The following is a 14,567-nucleotide window of genomic DNA, read 5'->3' as shown; positions in this document are numbered from 1 at the left end:
GAAAATGGCACAGAACAGTCTATAAGTGGCAAGAATAATTCTAAGCTCCCTGATGGACAAGATAAAAATACATACCGATTCATAATCTTTTAATCGCTTCAAAGTCTCAGCTAGTTCTTTATCCTTTTCCCTAGCATCAGCCTCAGCCAGTTCAGCTGTTCTCTCAGCCTCTTTAGTTCTCTCTTCTAAAATTTGAACCTTAGACTGAATTTTCATATAATGAGTCTGTTGAGAAAGTGCTGAAGCTCCTACAGGGTAAAAATTAGAATCATGAATGAACTGAATTGACTACTTACTCCTATAAAACACTGGTTCCAGTATGGGAAGCAGGAAAAGTGGTATGTCACTAAAAAAAGTCCATTTAATATTATAATTTTATATTTGTAAAATAAAGTTTTGATTTGGTTTTATTTATAAAACTAAAAAGGAAATTTTAATGAAATCTTAGCTGAAAGGGTATGGATTATAAAAGACTGGAAAACACTGCTTTACAAAGAATGATAATTGTGGCAAAGGCTGCTGTTTCTAATAGTTAGCTCCCTTTTGTCCACTGAATAGAACTATGGATTTTTAGACGGACACATGGCCACTTGAAATAAAGACTAAATTTCCACTTACATTCCAGTAGCTAGGTGTGGTCATGAGACTAATAGGATATAAACAGAAAGACCATGTGCACATTTCAGGAAATGTTTTTAAAGGAGAGGAGTGAAATTTTCTTTTCTGCTTCCTCCTTGCTGCCAGCTGGAATATGGACATTAGAGCTGGAACTCAGTCTTCTTAGAACATGAGATGGAAACCACATGCTGATAGTCAAAGCAACAAGATACAGGGTCCCTGGTATCTGGTATTTGTACAAGTAGCACACCTACACTAAACTAGTTGCCTCAACTTTGATTATATCACGGAAAAGTACATTTCCATCCTGTTTAAACCATTGTTACATTTGATTTTTTTGTCAGTTGCAGCTAAACTTAACTGTAACTAATAGTTAAAAAATTCCTACTTGTACATCTTAACAAACTGTTGCTAAAACCAAAATATAGTATTTGTATCATTCTAAAATTTACTGACAATCATTCTTACATTCATCCATAATAAACATCTACTGATTTATATATAGGTCATATACTTATATACGGGCACTGGACTAGTGTGGGAGATCACACACGTTTATAAGAAGTGAGCCCTGTTCTCTGGAGTGAACAGCCTAGCTGGAGAATGTGACAGAGGCTCCTGTCCCCAAAATCTATTCTCCCTTTCTTCTGCAAGGCCCTCCACAATATATTACCTGCCTATCCTTCAGTACATGCTCGTTGCTTCTTGCCTCCTCTTCCTCTACCTCGCTGTTTGGGATTGGATGTGAGGATAAAGTTCCATTTTGCATAAGGCAGATGAAGGCAATACCCCAGACTGCCTAACTAGACCAATACACAAGTGAGAAATAAACTTCTATCTTGATTTTGCCACCATTTTTCAGATAGTTCTGCGAGCTAAATCTAATCTTAACCAATGAAAGGAGACCACCATTAACTGTCATGCACAAGCTAAATTCAAGATACAGAGTATACTCTAGTACACACGCCTTCTGTGGACTTAGGAATTACATGACTACGGACTGACAGAAGCGTCACTATATAAGACCTCTTCCTTATTTGACAGCAGAGATCAACCGCCACTTTTTCTCCTGGTGGCTGGAATATGCAAACCCCACAACATCAGTGATCCTTTTAAAGCCACTTAAGCTACTGTCAAAGAATAATTCTAATACATACGTAATACAGACACATGTAGAAATAAGTATAGCAAGTGGGCCTTGATGCTGCTCAACAATCACGCTATATTTCCCTAGTCTGGTTCATTCTTCCAGATGACCATTTCCTACCTTCTCTTTACTTCTCTCTCCTCAAACTTCTAATATATCTGCCTCTATCCTCACTTTCAGCTGAGAACCTTGCTTCCTCATTCACTGAGAAAACCAAACTTTTACTGTCAGGACATCTACCCAGCCACATCTGACAGTAACTACACCCCACCTTTCTTCCTGTTACTACGGATGAACTCTCTGTGCTCCTAAGCCAACGACTCCACTGAACACTAGATCCCATCCCACTGCCTTCTCAGGAATATTACTCCAGAAGTCCTTCTCTCCCTCCCTTGCTTCATCAGTTCATGAATTGCTCCCTCTTTAATGGATCTTTCCTATTAACTTAGAAGCATGATTATTTCTTCCATTTAAAAGAGAAAAACATTTTCTTTATCCCCCTTTCCCCTCAGGCTACCACTCTATTTTTCTCCTTTCCTTCATAGAAACAGCCCTCAAAAGTCTCTGTATTGGCCTACTTCATCTCTACCCATCTCCTCTTGAACCAGAAATGACCACTGCTAAATCCAGTGGTCAATTTTTAGTGCTCCTCTTGTCTTATCAGCAGCAATGAATATAGTATGGAACACAGTTGCTTATGCTCTTCCTTTTTTATTTTTTTTGCGGTACGTGGGCTTCTCACTGTTGTGGCCTCTCCCGTTGCGGAGCACAGGCTCCGGACGCACAGGCCCAGCGGCCACGGCTCACGGGCCCAGCCGCTCTGCGGCATGTGGGATCCTCCCAGACCGGGGCACGAACCCGTGTCCCCTGCATCGGCAGGCGGACTCTCAACTACTGCGCCACCAAGGAAGCCCTATGCTCTTCCTTGATGACATTCCACATGTGAGTTTCAGGGCTCTACATGCTCCTGGTTTTCCTCCCATCTCTCTGGTCATTCCTTCTCAGCCTTTTGGGTGTTCCTTTTCATCTCCCCAGGTTCTAAAGTAAAAGCATCCCAGGGCTCAGTCTTAAGATTTTTCTTTTTAATCAACATTTTCTCCTTTGATGATCTCAGCCAGCTTCATGATTTCAAGTACCATTTTTATGCATAAAGTTCCCAAATTAATATGTTTAGCTCAGACTTTCCTCATGAACCTCAGACTTCTATATACAAGTACCTACTTAACGTTTTCACTCAGATGTCTAATAGGCATCTCACACTTAACATGTCCTGTTTAACTAAGTACCTGACCATCTCTAAACCTGCTCTTTCCACAACCCTCCCCAGCATTCAGACCAAAAGCCCTGATAACTTTCACATCCTACATCTGATCTGTCAGCAAATTTCATTTCTATCACCTTCAAAATACATCCAGAACTGACTACATAACTCCACTGCTACCTCCATGCTTTCAACTACCAACACCTCTCTCCAGGTTATTGCAGTAGTCTTATAACAGGTTCCCTGCTTCTCTCCTTACCACTCCTAGAGTCTATGGCAGACACAGTCCAAGTCAAAATATATCACTCCTTTCTTCAGAAATGTTTTGATGTCCATTCTCACTTAAAAGAAAAGCCGAAGTCCTTACAATGAACTGTAAGGCCCCATATGATATGGCCCCTCGTTACCTCTCTGATCTCATCACCTACTACTGCCCACTTGCTCACCCTGCTCCAGCCACAAAGGCTTCTTTGTTGTTCCTCAAACATGCTCAACACACTCCTGCTTCAGTGCCCTGCACTTATTCTCACTGCTTAGAGACATCCACATGGCTCACTCCCTCATCTTCTTTAAGTCTTTGTTCAAATATCTCCTCAGTGAGGCTTTTGCCTCACTATCTAAATTACAACCACACTACCATTATTTCACTTACACACAAACACACACATAGACTCACTCATTATTTCCCCTTTGTGTCTAATTTTTTTTTATCTTCAGCAATTACAATAAATATGTCATGAACTTATTATGAATAGTTTGCATTACTGTGTTCTGGTATAACTACAGTATATAGTGTTTTGGAAATATAAGATTACTAATGTTGTAAGGGCTTACATTCAAAGGATTTGATGAGTTAGGTAAGCTAGCATGACCCAAGGTAGGGAGAATATAGTGACACATCAAGTTGGGTAAGGTTAATTCAAATGTTGACAAGTCATTTACTTCTGAAAAATCTCTGCGATGTTGCAACACTGATCGAAATTTTATTTTCTTCCATTCTTTGTTAATTACAAAAAGAGGATAAATACAATTATATCACCATTTTTCATTTCTTTTATACAGCCAATCTGGTAATAGAGGTTAATGTAGTTTTCATCAGAGAAAAACTACAGAAAATACTGCCATCATTTACCTGTGTAAATACTAATATCATATATACAGTAGTCAATAATACCTTGTACAATTTTTTTAAAATATAAAATTCAAATAAAGAAAAATCACTAACATATCTGTTGGCATAACATAATTTCATTTTAATAAAAATAAACTATTTTAAAAACTTAATGGTATATAAAATGACTATATACTTATTATTATTATTTTTTTTGCTATACGCAGGCTTCTCACTGTTGTGGCCTCCCCCATCGCGGAGCACAGGCTCCGGACGCGCAGGCTCAGCGGCCATGGCTCACGGGCCCAGCCACTCCGCGGCATGTGGGATCCTCCCGGACCAGGGCACGAACCCGCGTCCCCTGCATCAGCAGGCGGACTCCCAACCACCGCGCCACCAGGGAAGCCCTATATACTTATAAAAGATTGAATTACCTTTGTTTCTTTGGAGCTCATTTTTCAAATCTTCAATAATAAAAGTATTTTTTTCCATTTCTTTTGTATATTGATCTACTTGGTAAGTGAGCACCTTAATTTGACTATCTCGTTCTTGTATACCCTATAAAATATTTGGAATATTACATGTCATCACTTTATGAATATTCGTCTACATTTTTAACGTAAGAGGAAAGGTGGGTCTTGTTGTTTTCAACAGGACTATAGAATACGTTTCTGTGAGTCGACACCAGGCCTTTTATTCGTTCGTCTGCCTCAACTGCACTGAGCACTGCGGGAACACTGCTGTCATTCTAGTACCTCAAGAGGATATAAGGGCAAGCGCTCTCACAAATACGAATTCCACAACTCTCTGATATTTGTAGTGTCTAATGACTCCTTTTGTGTTACGTTTCTTCATCATCCAATTCTATCTTTTTATCATTGTATGTTTGTGTTTTACCTTGTGCTGTTTCCTTTACTCAACTTAGCTTTCACCCCTGCAGTACTTCATTCAAAAATCTTGGCCCTTGCAATCGTCCTTATTCTCCAAATACTTCCCAAATTTCCTTCTTGCTTTTGGACTATGACTAGAGAGCACAGTTGATGCAAGTGTAACTTCTTTCTATATGAATATATTTGTACTATCAATAAAAACAAAAATTTTATACAGTACAAATTATAACCGTACTTTAGCTTATTTCACATTGTACAGGATATTTCAGCACTAAAACACAACATAATAGACTTTAGTAACAGAGAATTAAGATACTTTTTAAATTTCTAAAAGTTTTTAAAGTTTCTTATTAAATAATTCCCAAGCAAAACAATAAATGTATTATCTGCATCAATAGAGAAAAATACATAAAATAATTTTATTCCTAACTCTAAACTTAATTCTAATTTTTTCTTGGGACTGGACAGTATAAGAAACTTCAAAAGACTTTATTATATACCCAAAAGTGCAAGTGACTAGATTAGGCACAGGAGATAAATAAGACATAATTCAGAGTTTCATTGCCAACTTTAACAAACCTTGTTGATAAACCAAATTTTGAGAAAGTTTTACCTGTTGTAGAGCCATAATATTACTTTTATCAGCATCAAGCTGGGCATTTTTCAGTTTCTCCCTCAGGTTATATAACATTTGCTGGTACTCAATAATTTCATCATCTTTAGAAGACAAAATTAACTAGAAATAAACAAAATAGGATCTGTTACATAAGAGGAAAATTAATAAACCATTCCTCATTTATGGTAAATATTTTAATATATACCATTAGCAGATTTCGAGAAAATATAGGAAATAAAATTCTTTGAAGTGAGAAAATAGCAACTATTGGAATGACCACTGTTCTTTTGTGCATACAACCTGAAATTCAAATAAGAAATGATTCAAAAATATACACTGTATTTTACGCTTTTTAAGAAATTCAATCTTTTAAACAATCTTAAGTTTCCAAAACCCATTCCTAGAACACTAAGCTATAAATAACTCCCTGCAATTACAAAAGGTTTTCTACAACTAATCTTTTATGAAGAAAACATTAAAATGACACTAAGAAGCATAAAATATCTTGAATGAATAAAAGGTATCTTGTTATGTTGTATGAAAGGAAAAGGCTAGCATTCCTCTAGACAAGAATGGAAGAGGTCCTCAGGCTTGACAACATGCATATGGTTAAGGCATTGCCATCCACTTCATGGCCTCTAATCACCATTTTTTAATACTGTACTGCGTATTTGAAAATAGCTAAGAGAGTGGACCTTCAAAGTTCTCCTCACCAGAAAAAAAAATTGTAACTATGTATGGTTACAGATGTTAACTGGACTTACTGGGGTAATCATTTTGCAATACATACAAACATCGAATCATTACACTGTATACCTGAAACTAGTATCATGTTATGTCAATTTTACCTCAATTTTAAAAAAATGAAAGGTACCTTGTGTTATTTGCTAGGACCAAATATCAAAATCAATCTATAAATTAATTTATAAATTTAATATATACCCAATAAAATAACTAAAATATTTTAAAGAACTGTTTCTAAAATTTGTATTTAAAAAGCACATTTATAAGAACCCGAGATATGGATGCAACCGAGCTACTCTGTTGTCTAAACATCATTTATTGAATATTTCGTTCAAAGATTTACATGTAAAAGATGAAACTAGAAGATACTAGAGGAAATATGAGAAAACAATTTTATACTCAGAATCCTTTCTAACTATGATACAGAGGCCAAAAGCCATAAAAAATATTAAATTTATGCAATATAAAAAAAATTCTTCAGGGGCTTCCCTGGTGGCCCAGTGGTTGAGAGTCCGCCTGCCGATGCAGGGGACGCGGGTTCGTGCCCCGGTCCGGGAAGATCCCACATGCCGCGTAGCGGCTGGGCCCGTGAGCCATGGCCGCTGAGCCTGCGCGTCCCGAGACTGTGCTACGCAACGGGAGAGGCCACAACAGTAAGAGGTCCGCGTACCGCAAAAAAAAAAAAAAAAAAAAAAAATTCATAGTAACAAATACCATAAAGCCAAAAGACAAGTGACAAACTAAAGGAATATATTTGCAATATATATCACAATTACACTTGTAGCATTTCTTCTACAGACACACATTTTCAAAATAAATATACAAGGATATTCATTACAACATTGTTTCTAATAGCAAATATTGGAAACCTCCTAAACGCCACATAATAGGGAATCAATAACATATATAACTACAAAGAAAAATTACATTAAAAAGAACAAAGTAGGGCTTCCCTGGTGGCGCAGTGGTTGCGAGTCCGCCTGCCGATGCAGGGGATGCAGGTTCGTGCCCCGGTCCGGGAGGGTCCCACATGCCGCGGAGCGGCTGGGCCCATGAGCCATGGCCGCTGAGCCTGCGCATCTGGAGCCTGCGCTCCGCAACAGGAGAGGCCACAACGGTGAGAGGCCCGCATACCGCAAAAAAAAAAACAAAAAAAAAACAAAGTAATACCATATGTACCGATATAAACTAAGTAAAAGATACTAAGTAAAAACGAAGTGCAGAAGAATACATTTGCTAACATCTCTCCCCCAATATAAACGATTAAAAACAACTCTTTTTTTCCTGGGTGGGTTGGTAAACTATGGCTCATAGGTCAAATTTAGCCTGCTGCCTGCTTCTGTAAAGTTTCACTGGGAAAACAGCCTTGCTCATTTATTTTTGTATTGTCTATGGCTGCCTTCATATTATAATAGCAGAGTTCAATAGATATACCAGAAACCAAATATTCTAAAATATTTACTCCCTGGCCTTTTACAGAAAGTTTACTGACCTCTGATTGATTCTATAAACTTCATTTCCACTGCTACTGCTCTTGTTTAAAATATAGGTTAGCTGAGATTCCCACATGATAATTTCAAATAGCCAACAAGATTTATGTGAACCTTGTTAGAAACAAAGACTATAAAAGTGATAGCTTTTAAAATTAGATATATTCAGAATCATTTCAGACTTTTTTCAAAATATATAATCATCACAATCCTAACTTCTGATATGGTAAGGCTTGGGGTTATGGTTGGAGTTAGAGAGTGTTGAGGAGGAACAGACTTCTGAAAAGACTTCTCAGGTGATTCTGAAAGATCCCTTCCCTTACTTCAATTCCTGATCCACTTCCTTACTCCCATTTCCACTGAATGCCAATAGCTTGATTAATATTACATGGAAGGAGAGTCAGAAACACTAAAATTAAACCTGGAACTATATAACTAATATATACAAGGTACCTATGGTTTACGTGAAAACATTTAAATTTTATTTATAATTATCTATTTTAAATGACATATTATATGTTAGACTTAGATTTCTATCAGAAAATTAAAAATTTTAAATTTAACTCATTGATGTAGAAGAGCTCATTCAACAACAGATAAGCTAGAGGTCTACACACGAGTTCTTAGAGTTTTCCAGCTAAAACATTTAATACACTTTTAAAAATGCCGAATAAAAATGTCATTAACTAGTACAAGAACTTTAAAGAAAATTAAGACTAAAAAATTGAAATCTAAAATGAAAATGAAAAAGCTATTACAGCAATTGAAAAAAGTACCTTCCATTCTTCTACTTTTGCGTTGACAGCTGCCATGATTGGATCATCTTCTTCATTTTTTGCTTTCAGAAGATTTGTAAGCTCCTGCACCTAAAAGGCAACAACTATTTCAAGAACTGTTGCAAATTAGTGTACTATATACATGCATTTGTTGTATATGAATATTTACACATATATTACACACATGATAAGCATACATATGCACATATATACATATACATTACAAATGCATATTCAATATGGGAGCAGTTCTGTAGTTAAGGTGACCTTTAATTGTTTGTGCATCTTTACAGTTGTATAATTATTTTTTGTCATTAGAGAATTGTATTTTTAAGTATTACTCTATTTTTTAAACAAGTTTAAGTAGTAAACAATATATTGGTTTCTATGATATTTAGAGTGTATTTATTTTAAGGTACAAAATTAAGCTTGATGGTCCACAGGACTTCTAAGAGGTTTTAGCAGAAAATTTGCAGGATTGTTATCTACATATTCATTCAGGTATCACCCATATACTCTACATGGCAGGAAATACAAGGTATACGTAAGGGGACTAGAGAAACACATAGAGACAAATATATTACCATGGCAACATATTACAGTATAAGATGACATACTAGAGCATAAGACAAAAATTCATACCCTAGAAAGTTAAAAGTACTTTCTAGTTTCAAATAAATAGTAATGAGGGAATATGAAGTTTGCCCAAATAAGTCAAACAGGAATTCTTACTTGAAGCTGGTAATGAGCATTTTCTTTTTTTAACTGGTCCATTATATTATCTGTCTGATGCACAATAGCTTTCATCCTATTGTATTCATCAGTCATCTTCTCCATTTCCTGTACAGACTCTTCTAGATTTTTTCTCATTTCTTGATTCTGAAGTTCAAGTTTCTCATTAGCTTCTGTTAAAGTCTAAGAAAGGTAAAGATGCTACAGTTAAAAACAATTTAAGAAACTAAAATTTAAATTAATACTAAATGGAGTCATAAGTGTCTGCTGGAGAAAACAGAATTCTTCATAGATATTTAGTATCAATTGCTATTGGTCAATTAAACCAAATTAAATATCAAGAAAAGTGTAAGTAAGTATCTTAGTTCTTAAACAGTGCTCAAGATAGGAATATAACAAGAATGAATTTGCAAGATTTGCAACTTCAAAGATGCAATTTATTTCATGTTTTACAAATACATAGTTGCAGATTTATACTAAATATATTGAAATGTAGGGCTAAATACTAGTTTTATATTATAATGAAATTAAAGGTTTATAAAGATCATTGCTTTGAAATGACTTCTATCCATTTTACCTGAATTTCATCTAGATATTGGACAAGTTCATAGTTTTTTTTAGACAATTGTGATCGGTAGTCACTGTCTTCTCCTCTTCTTGATAAAAGTGTTTCTTTTTGCGAATCTATTTGTTTTTGATAGTCAATAATATCCTGACGAAGCTGTTCATTCTGAAGGCAGATCAAACACAGTATTCTATTAAAAAAAACTATCCAAAGAAACAAAATTTCACCCTCTGAATAGTGATCTCAAAACACATCTTTAAAATTCCAAGGTTTCACCACCCTTAAAGCCTCACCTTTTTCTTTAGACGTTTGTTCTCCAGAAGAGGACAGGAAAAAGGTAATTAGAAATGAGAAAAGCAATATATAATTAAATATAATAATTAGAAATTAAAGTAAACAAAAAAATTTTTTAGGAGAATGAGATATTATTTTGGATAATCAAAGAAAGCAAGAATATTAATTACCAGCCAAAACAAAAAAAACATTTTGATTATGTTAAAAAGATAAGCAGTATCAGGATAAACAATGTACAAACATTATTTGGCCCAGAAGAACCAAATAATAATCAGAATTTGTAAGATTTAATGAGAAACAAAAGTTTTTAAAAAATGCCAGATAAAGTAAGAGGAAATAAGGCAGAAATCCAGTCATATATTCAGTTAGCAAACTAGCAAAGAACAGCTTAAAAAACAAAGCAAGATTTACCCACATAGACCTAAGAGATGAATGTAGTACTTAACGGCCTCACCTTTCAACTTATTTTCTTTTTCCCTAAGACAAAGTCATATCATAAAACACGGTTCGAAAACATCAATTACTTAGACAATTCCAGTTCTGGTTACAGAATTAATTTATGAATACTTTTTTAATAAGTATCTTTGTTGAACCACCACAACTACTAAAATTTTTTACTAACCTCTCTCCTTAATTTGCTGTTTTCATTTTCTGCCTCCTCATTTCGAAGAGCCAACTAAGACAGCAAAACACAAATAAGATAAAATTCAGCAGTAGTTCTATGTAATGCCAGGTTTTCAGTTCCTTTCCAATAACACAGAGAATGTTTAACTACCGAGGACTTCATGTCGACCCAAGACGTGAATAATACGCCAAAATTTTGAAAACTAACTAACTAAGGATTAGGAAGGATGAAGCAGGTTGAGTTTAAAAGATTATAAAACAAAAAACAAAAACCTCTAACCAAAGGATTCAGAAAACAGAACATTACCCTCTTCCCCCAGCGTAAAACCTAATAATGAGTAGTCTTCCAACCAAGATCTTCATCATTTTGCAGTTCTATTACCAGAGCTAGAATACTCTTTGCTCTCAGTGAGCATTAAGTTACTTAGAAATACAAAGCAGTAGAACATAATGATTAAAAAGAAGCATGGATGCTTGGATATTGGGTGGGGAGACTGAAAGGACATTATTGGGCCAACAGAGGAAATCTGATTATGGACTACATATTAGATAACAGTACTGAATTGATATTACATTCCTGAGTATGCTAATTATATAAGTAGTTATATTGGAAAATATAACTACTTATATAGTTATAAAGGAAATATAACGACTTCCTTTCAGTGGAAACACACTGAAATATTTAAGAATGAAATATCATGATATTTGCAATATTTAAGTATGAAGTATCATGATATCTGCAATTAACTCTGATGTCTCAGCAAAAAAGAAAGGAGGGGAGGGGAGGGGAGGAGAATAAGTCTGTGTGTACAAAGATAAAGCACATGTGGCACAGTGTTAACACGTGAACCTATATGAAGAGTGTGTGTTTACTGTTTTTCTTACAATCTTTATGAAGATAAGAACGTTTTCAAAAAAAGAAGTTTAAAGAAAGTTCATAATAACATGCAATGTGCTATACGAATCTTAGAATTTTACCATTATTATTATTATCATCTGGGAGTTAAGAAACAGTCCCATCCTGTTTTGAATTGGAAAATTTTAACAAGAGACATGTCAGGAACTTAAGGCTAAAGCATTTAATACTACTGATGCTCCCTTCCCTTGGTTTTGAAACACCATACTCTTGATATTTGTCCTTTCTTGGCCTATTCCTTGAAGCACCACTTCCTCTTGCGTTAGACATTTCTATACCTAGACATCTGCCTTACAATCACTTCTATTGCTTCAGTATCTACGCTGATGACCCACAAATTCTTATCATCTACCCAGTATCTCTCGAGTTTCTTATCCAGATATCCTTTTTGAATATGCCCACAAGGACCTCAAACTCAACATGTACAAAACAAATAATAATCACAAACCTTCTAAACTCCCCTTGTCACTTCTAAGTGATAGGTGCTATCTACCTATCCAGTGGCCCAACCCAGAAAATTAGGTGGACTACCCATTCCTCCCTCTTCACCAACAACCAATCACTCATCATATCCAATTACATCTACATCCCTCAAACATGTCTATGTCCCTAGTTCCCCTCAGTCACTAATGAGTCCATCGTCACACTGACTTAACACAAATGTCTCCTTACTAGTCTTGGCCCCCTTCAATCCACCCTCCACAAAGGAAAGTAAACTTGCAAAGTACAGATCTGATCATGATATCCCTGAGTTCAAAATCCTTCATTGGCTCCTTTTTGGAAAAAGGACCAAATTACTCAGGTACTGGCCTTTGCTTATCTCTCTAGAGGATCATAAATGTTAAAGCTGGAAAGGTAGGGTAGCACAGCAGATAAGAGCACAGAATTTGAGTAAATCTGGATCAAATCCTGGCTTTATCATTTATTAGTTGCGTAACCATGGGCAATTACCTACCCTTTCTGGGTCTGTTTCTTCATCTGTAGCCTGGGGGAAACGTCACCTCTCTCATATAAGTATCAAATAAGGAACAATGAATTAATGCATATAAAGTATCTGGAACATAGTAAGGACTCTACACTAGCTATTTTTACCTATATTCCAGCCAGAATGAATAACTGTAGTTCCCTGAATACACCATGCTATCTCTTACCTCTAGGTCTTAGTAAACACTGTATCTTCTACCCAGAATGCCTTTTCCTTAACCACCACCTACATCCCATTCCCTCTTCCAGGCTAACTCTTATTTCAGGTCTCAGTTTACAGATCACTTCTTGAACCTCAAGAGTGACTCAGGTATACCTCTCCAGAGTACTCCAGAGTATTCTTATATCCTTATGTATCCCCAGACTGTCATATTATCTTATGTTACCTTTGTTATTGACAGTGCATATCGTTGAGAAGCAGAATAGTGTTGCCCACTGTATCCTCAGTATTTAGCACAGTCTCTGGCATACTATAAGTACTCAGTAAAACTGAATGACTGGTTAAGGGCAAAGAAGAAATTGCTAAAGCAACTCATATCCATATTCTACTTCAAGAAATCTAGCAGCTGGAAAGGTGCATAAGCCATATATTCAAGTTGTCTGTGTGTGTGCCTATGAATGAAGATAGTAGTCTAAGATATGAATGGACATGGTGGTTCTGATCAGCTAACAGTGTGTGGTATCAATGGTGAGAAGTTGACTAATATATGGGCTAGACAAAAGAATAATAGCCCAGAAAAACACATACATGGCCACCTCCCTAAGCAATTCTATTACTGTATAGCATAGGTTGGACCCTTCATGATTAAGAAATCTATAGATCTGTTATGTTTCACTGAGTCAACTAAATAAATAATCCTCTAAGAGCTTATTCCTAACCTTCAGGTGGCATCAATCCATACTTTTTCCACTGCAAAAACTGTACAGATGGCTCACTTTTACATGACTTCCAAACTATATAATAAAATAGATATATCAAGAATGGGGATGCTTTTCCTTACAAATCAGTCTATGATGAATTCTTTTTAAATAGCAATGTTACCTCATAATTAATGTCGTTTACTTAAAATTTATAACCATCTATTTCCAAGAGAACAATGGACAAAATAAGATTATCAGGATGTGATACAATATTGACCTTATAAAGGACACAAAGGTAGAAAAAGCTTCTGGGCACCAGGGATGGGATAGTTAATACATGTAGGCACCAGATTTTGTACTAAGTTCACTGACAGCTGAGGCAAAAAAAGAAAGCATACTATTTTCTGACAGGAAATACAAACTTATCAGCAAAAAAATAATTTTTTCCTCAAACTAAATTTAAGTGAACATTGCATTAATTATTTTATAAATAACAAGTATAACATAAGAGGTAATAATAAACTATGCTTGTATAAAAGATGACATGTCATGGTTTAAAATATGAATTGATTTACAAAATGGTGAGATTAACACTTTTTAAGAACCTATGTATTACATAAAGCGAGGCACACCTGAAAATAAAAAACTTATTATTGAATATATCACTAAAAGATTAATTTCCAAGTCTACTACTAATATAAATACAAGTAAATATCTTTTTCCCCAAAATATATTATGAAAAATAAGAAAATAAAAAATTTTTTTTAGTTTTATGTATTTATTTTTGGCTGCATTGGGTCTTCGTTGCTGTGCATGGGCTTTCTCTAGTTGCAGTGAGTGGGGGCTACTCTTCATTGCGGTGCACGGTCTTCTCATTGTGGTGGCTTCTCTTGTTGTGGAGCACGGGCTCTAGGCGCGCGGGCTTCAACAGTTGTAGC

General features: G+C 35.5%; 1 protein-coding gene across 3 annotated transcripts in view; it reads right to left on the bottom strand.

Moving 5' to 3' along the window:
* Window positions 1-14,567, bottom strand: part of CEP290 (centrosomal protein 290) — a gene marked incomplete at its 3' end in the record, with an annotated part of 91,415 nt that overhangs the window by 71,741 nt on the left and 5,107 nt on the right. For all 3 annotated transcript variants that reach the window (XM_081248282.1, XM_081248283.1, XM_081248284.1), the window contains exons 7-13: window positions 10,867-10,920; window positions 9,963-10,115; window positions 9,386-9,568; window positions 8,654-8,743; window positions 5,641-5,763; window positions 4,572-4,695; window positions 76-248 (exon numbers count right to left, since the gene is read on the bottom strand). In XM_081248282.1, coding sequence (XP_081104408.1) covers window positions 76-248; window positions 4,572-4,695; window positions 5,641-5,763; window positions 8,654-8,743; window positions 9,386-9,568; window positions 9,963-10,115; window positions 10,867-10,920 — 900 coding nt within the window. The remainder of the gene's footprint in view (window positions 1-75; window positions 249-4,571; window positions 4,696-5,640; window positions 5,764-8,653; window positions 8,744-9,385; window positions 9,569-9,962; window positions 10,116-10,866; window positions 10,921-14,567) is intronic.

This window comes from Mesoplodon bidens (genome assembly GCF_964165515.1).
Source record: "Mesoplodon bidens genome assembly, chromosome: 11".
Classification (NCBI taxonomy): Eukaryota; Metazoa; Chordata; class Mammalia; order Artiodactyla; family Ziphiidae; genus Mesoplodon; species Mesoplodon bidens.
The sequence above is the reverse complement of the archived record's forward strand: the minus strand, read 5'-3'. Positions and strand labels throughout refer to the sequence as shown.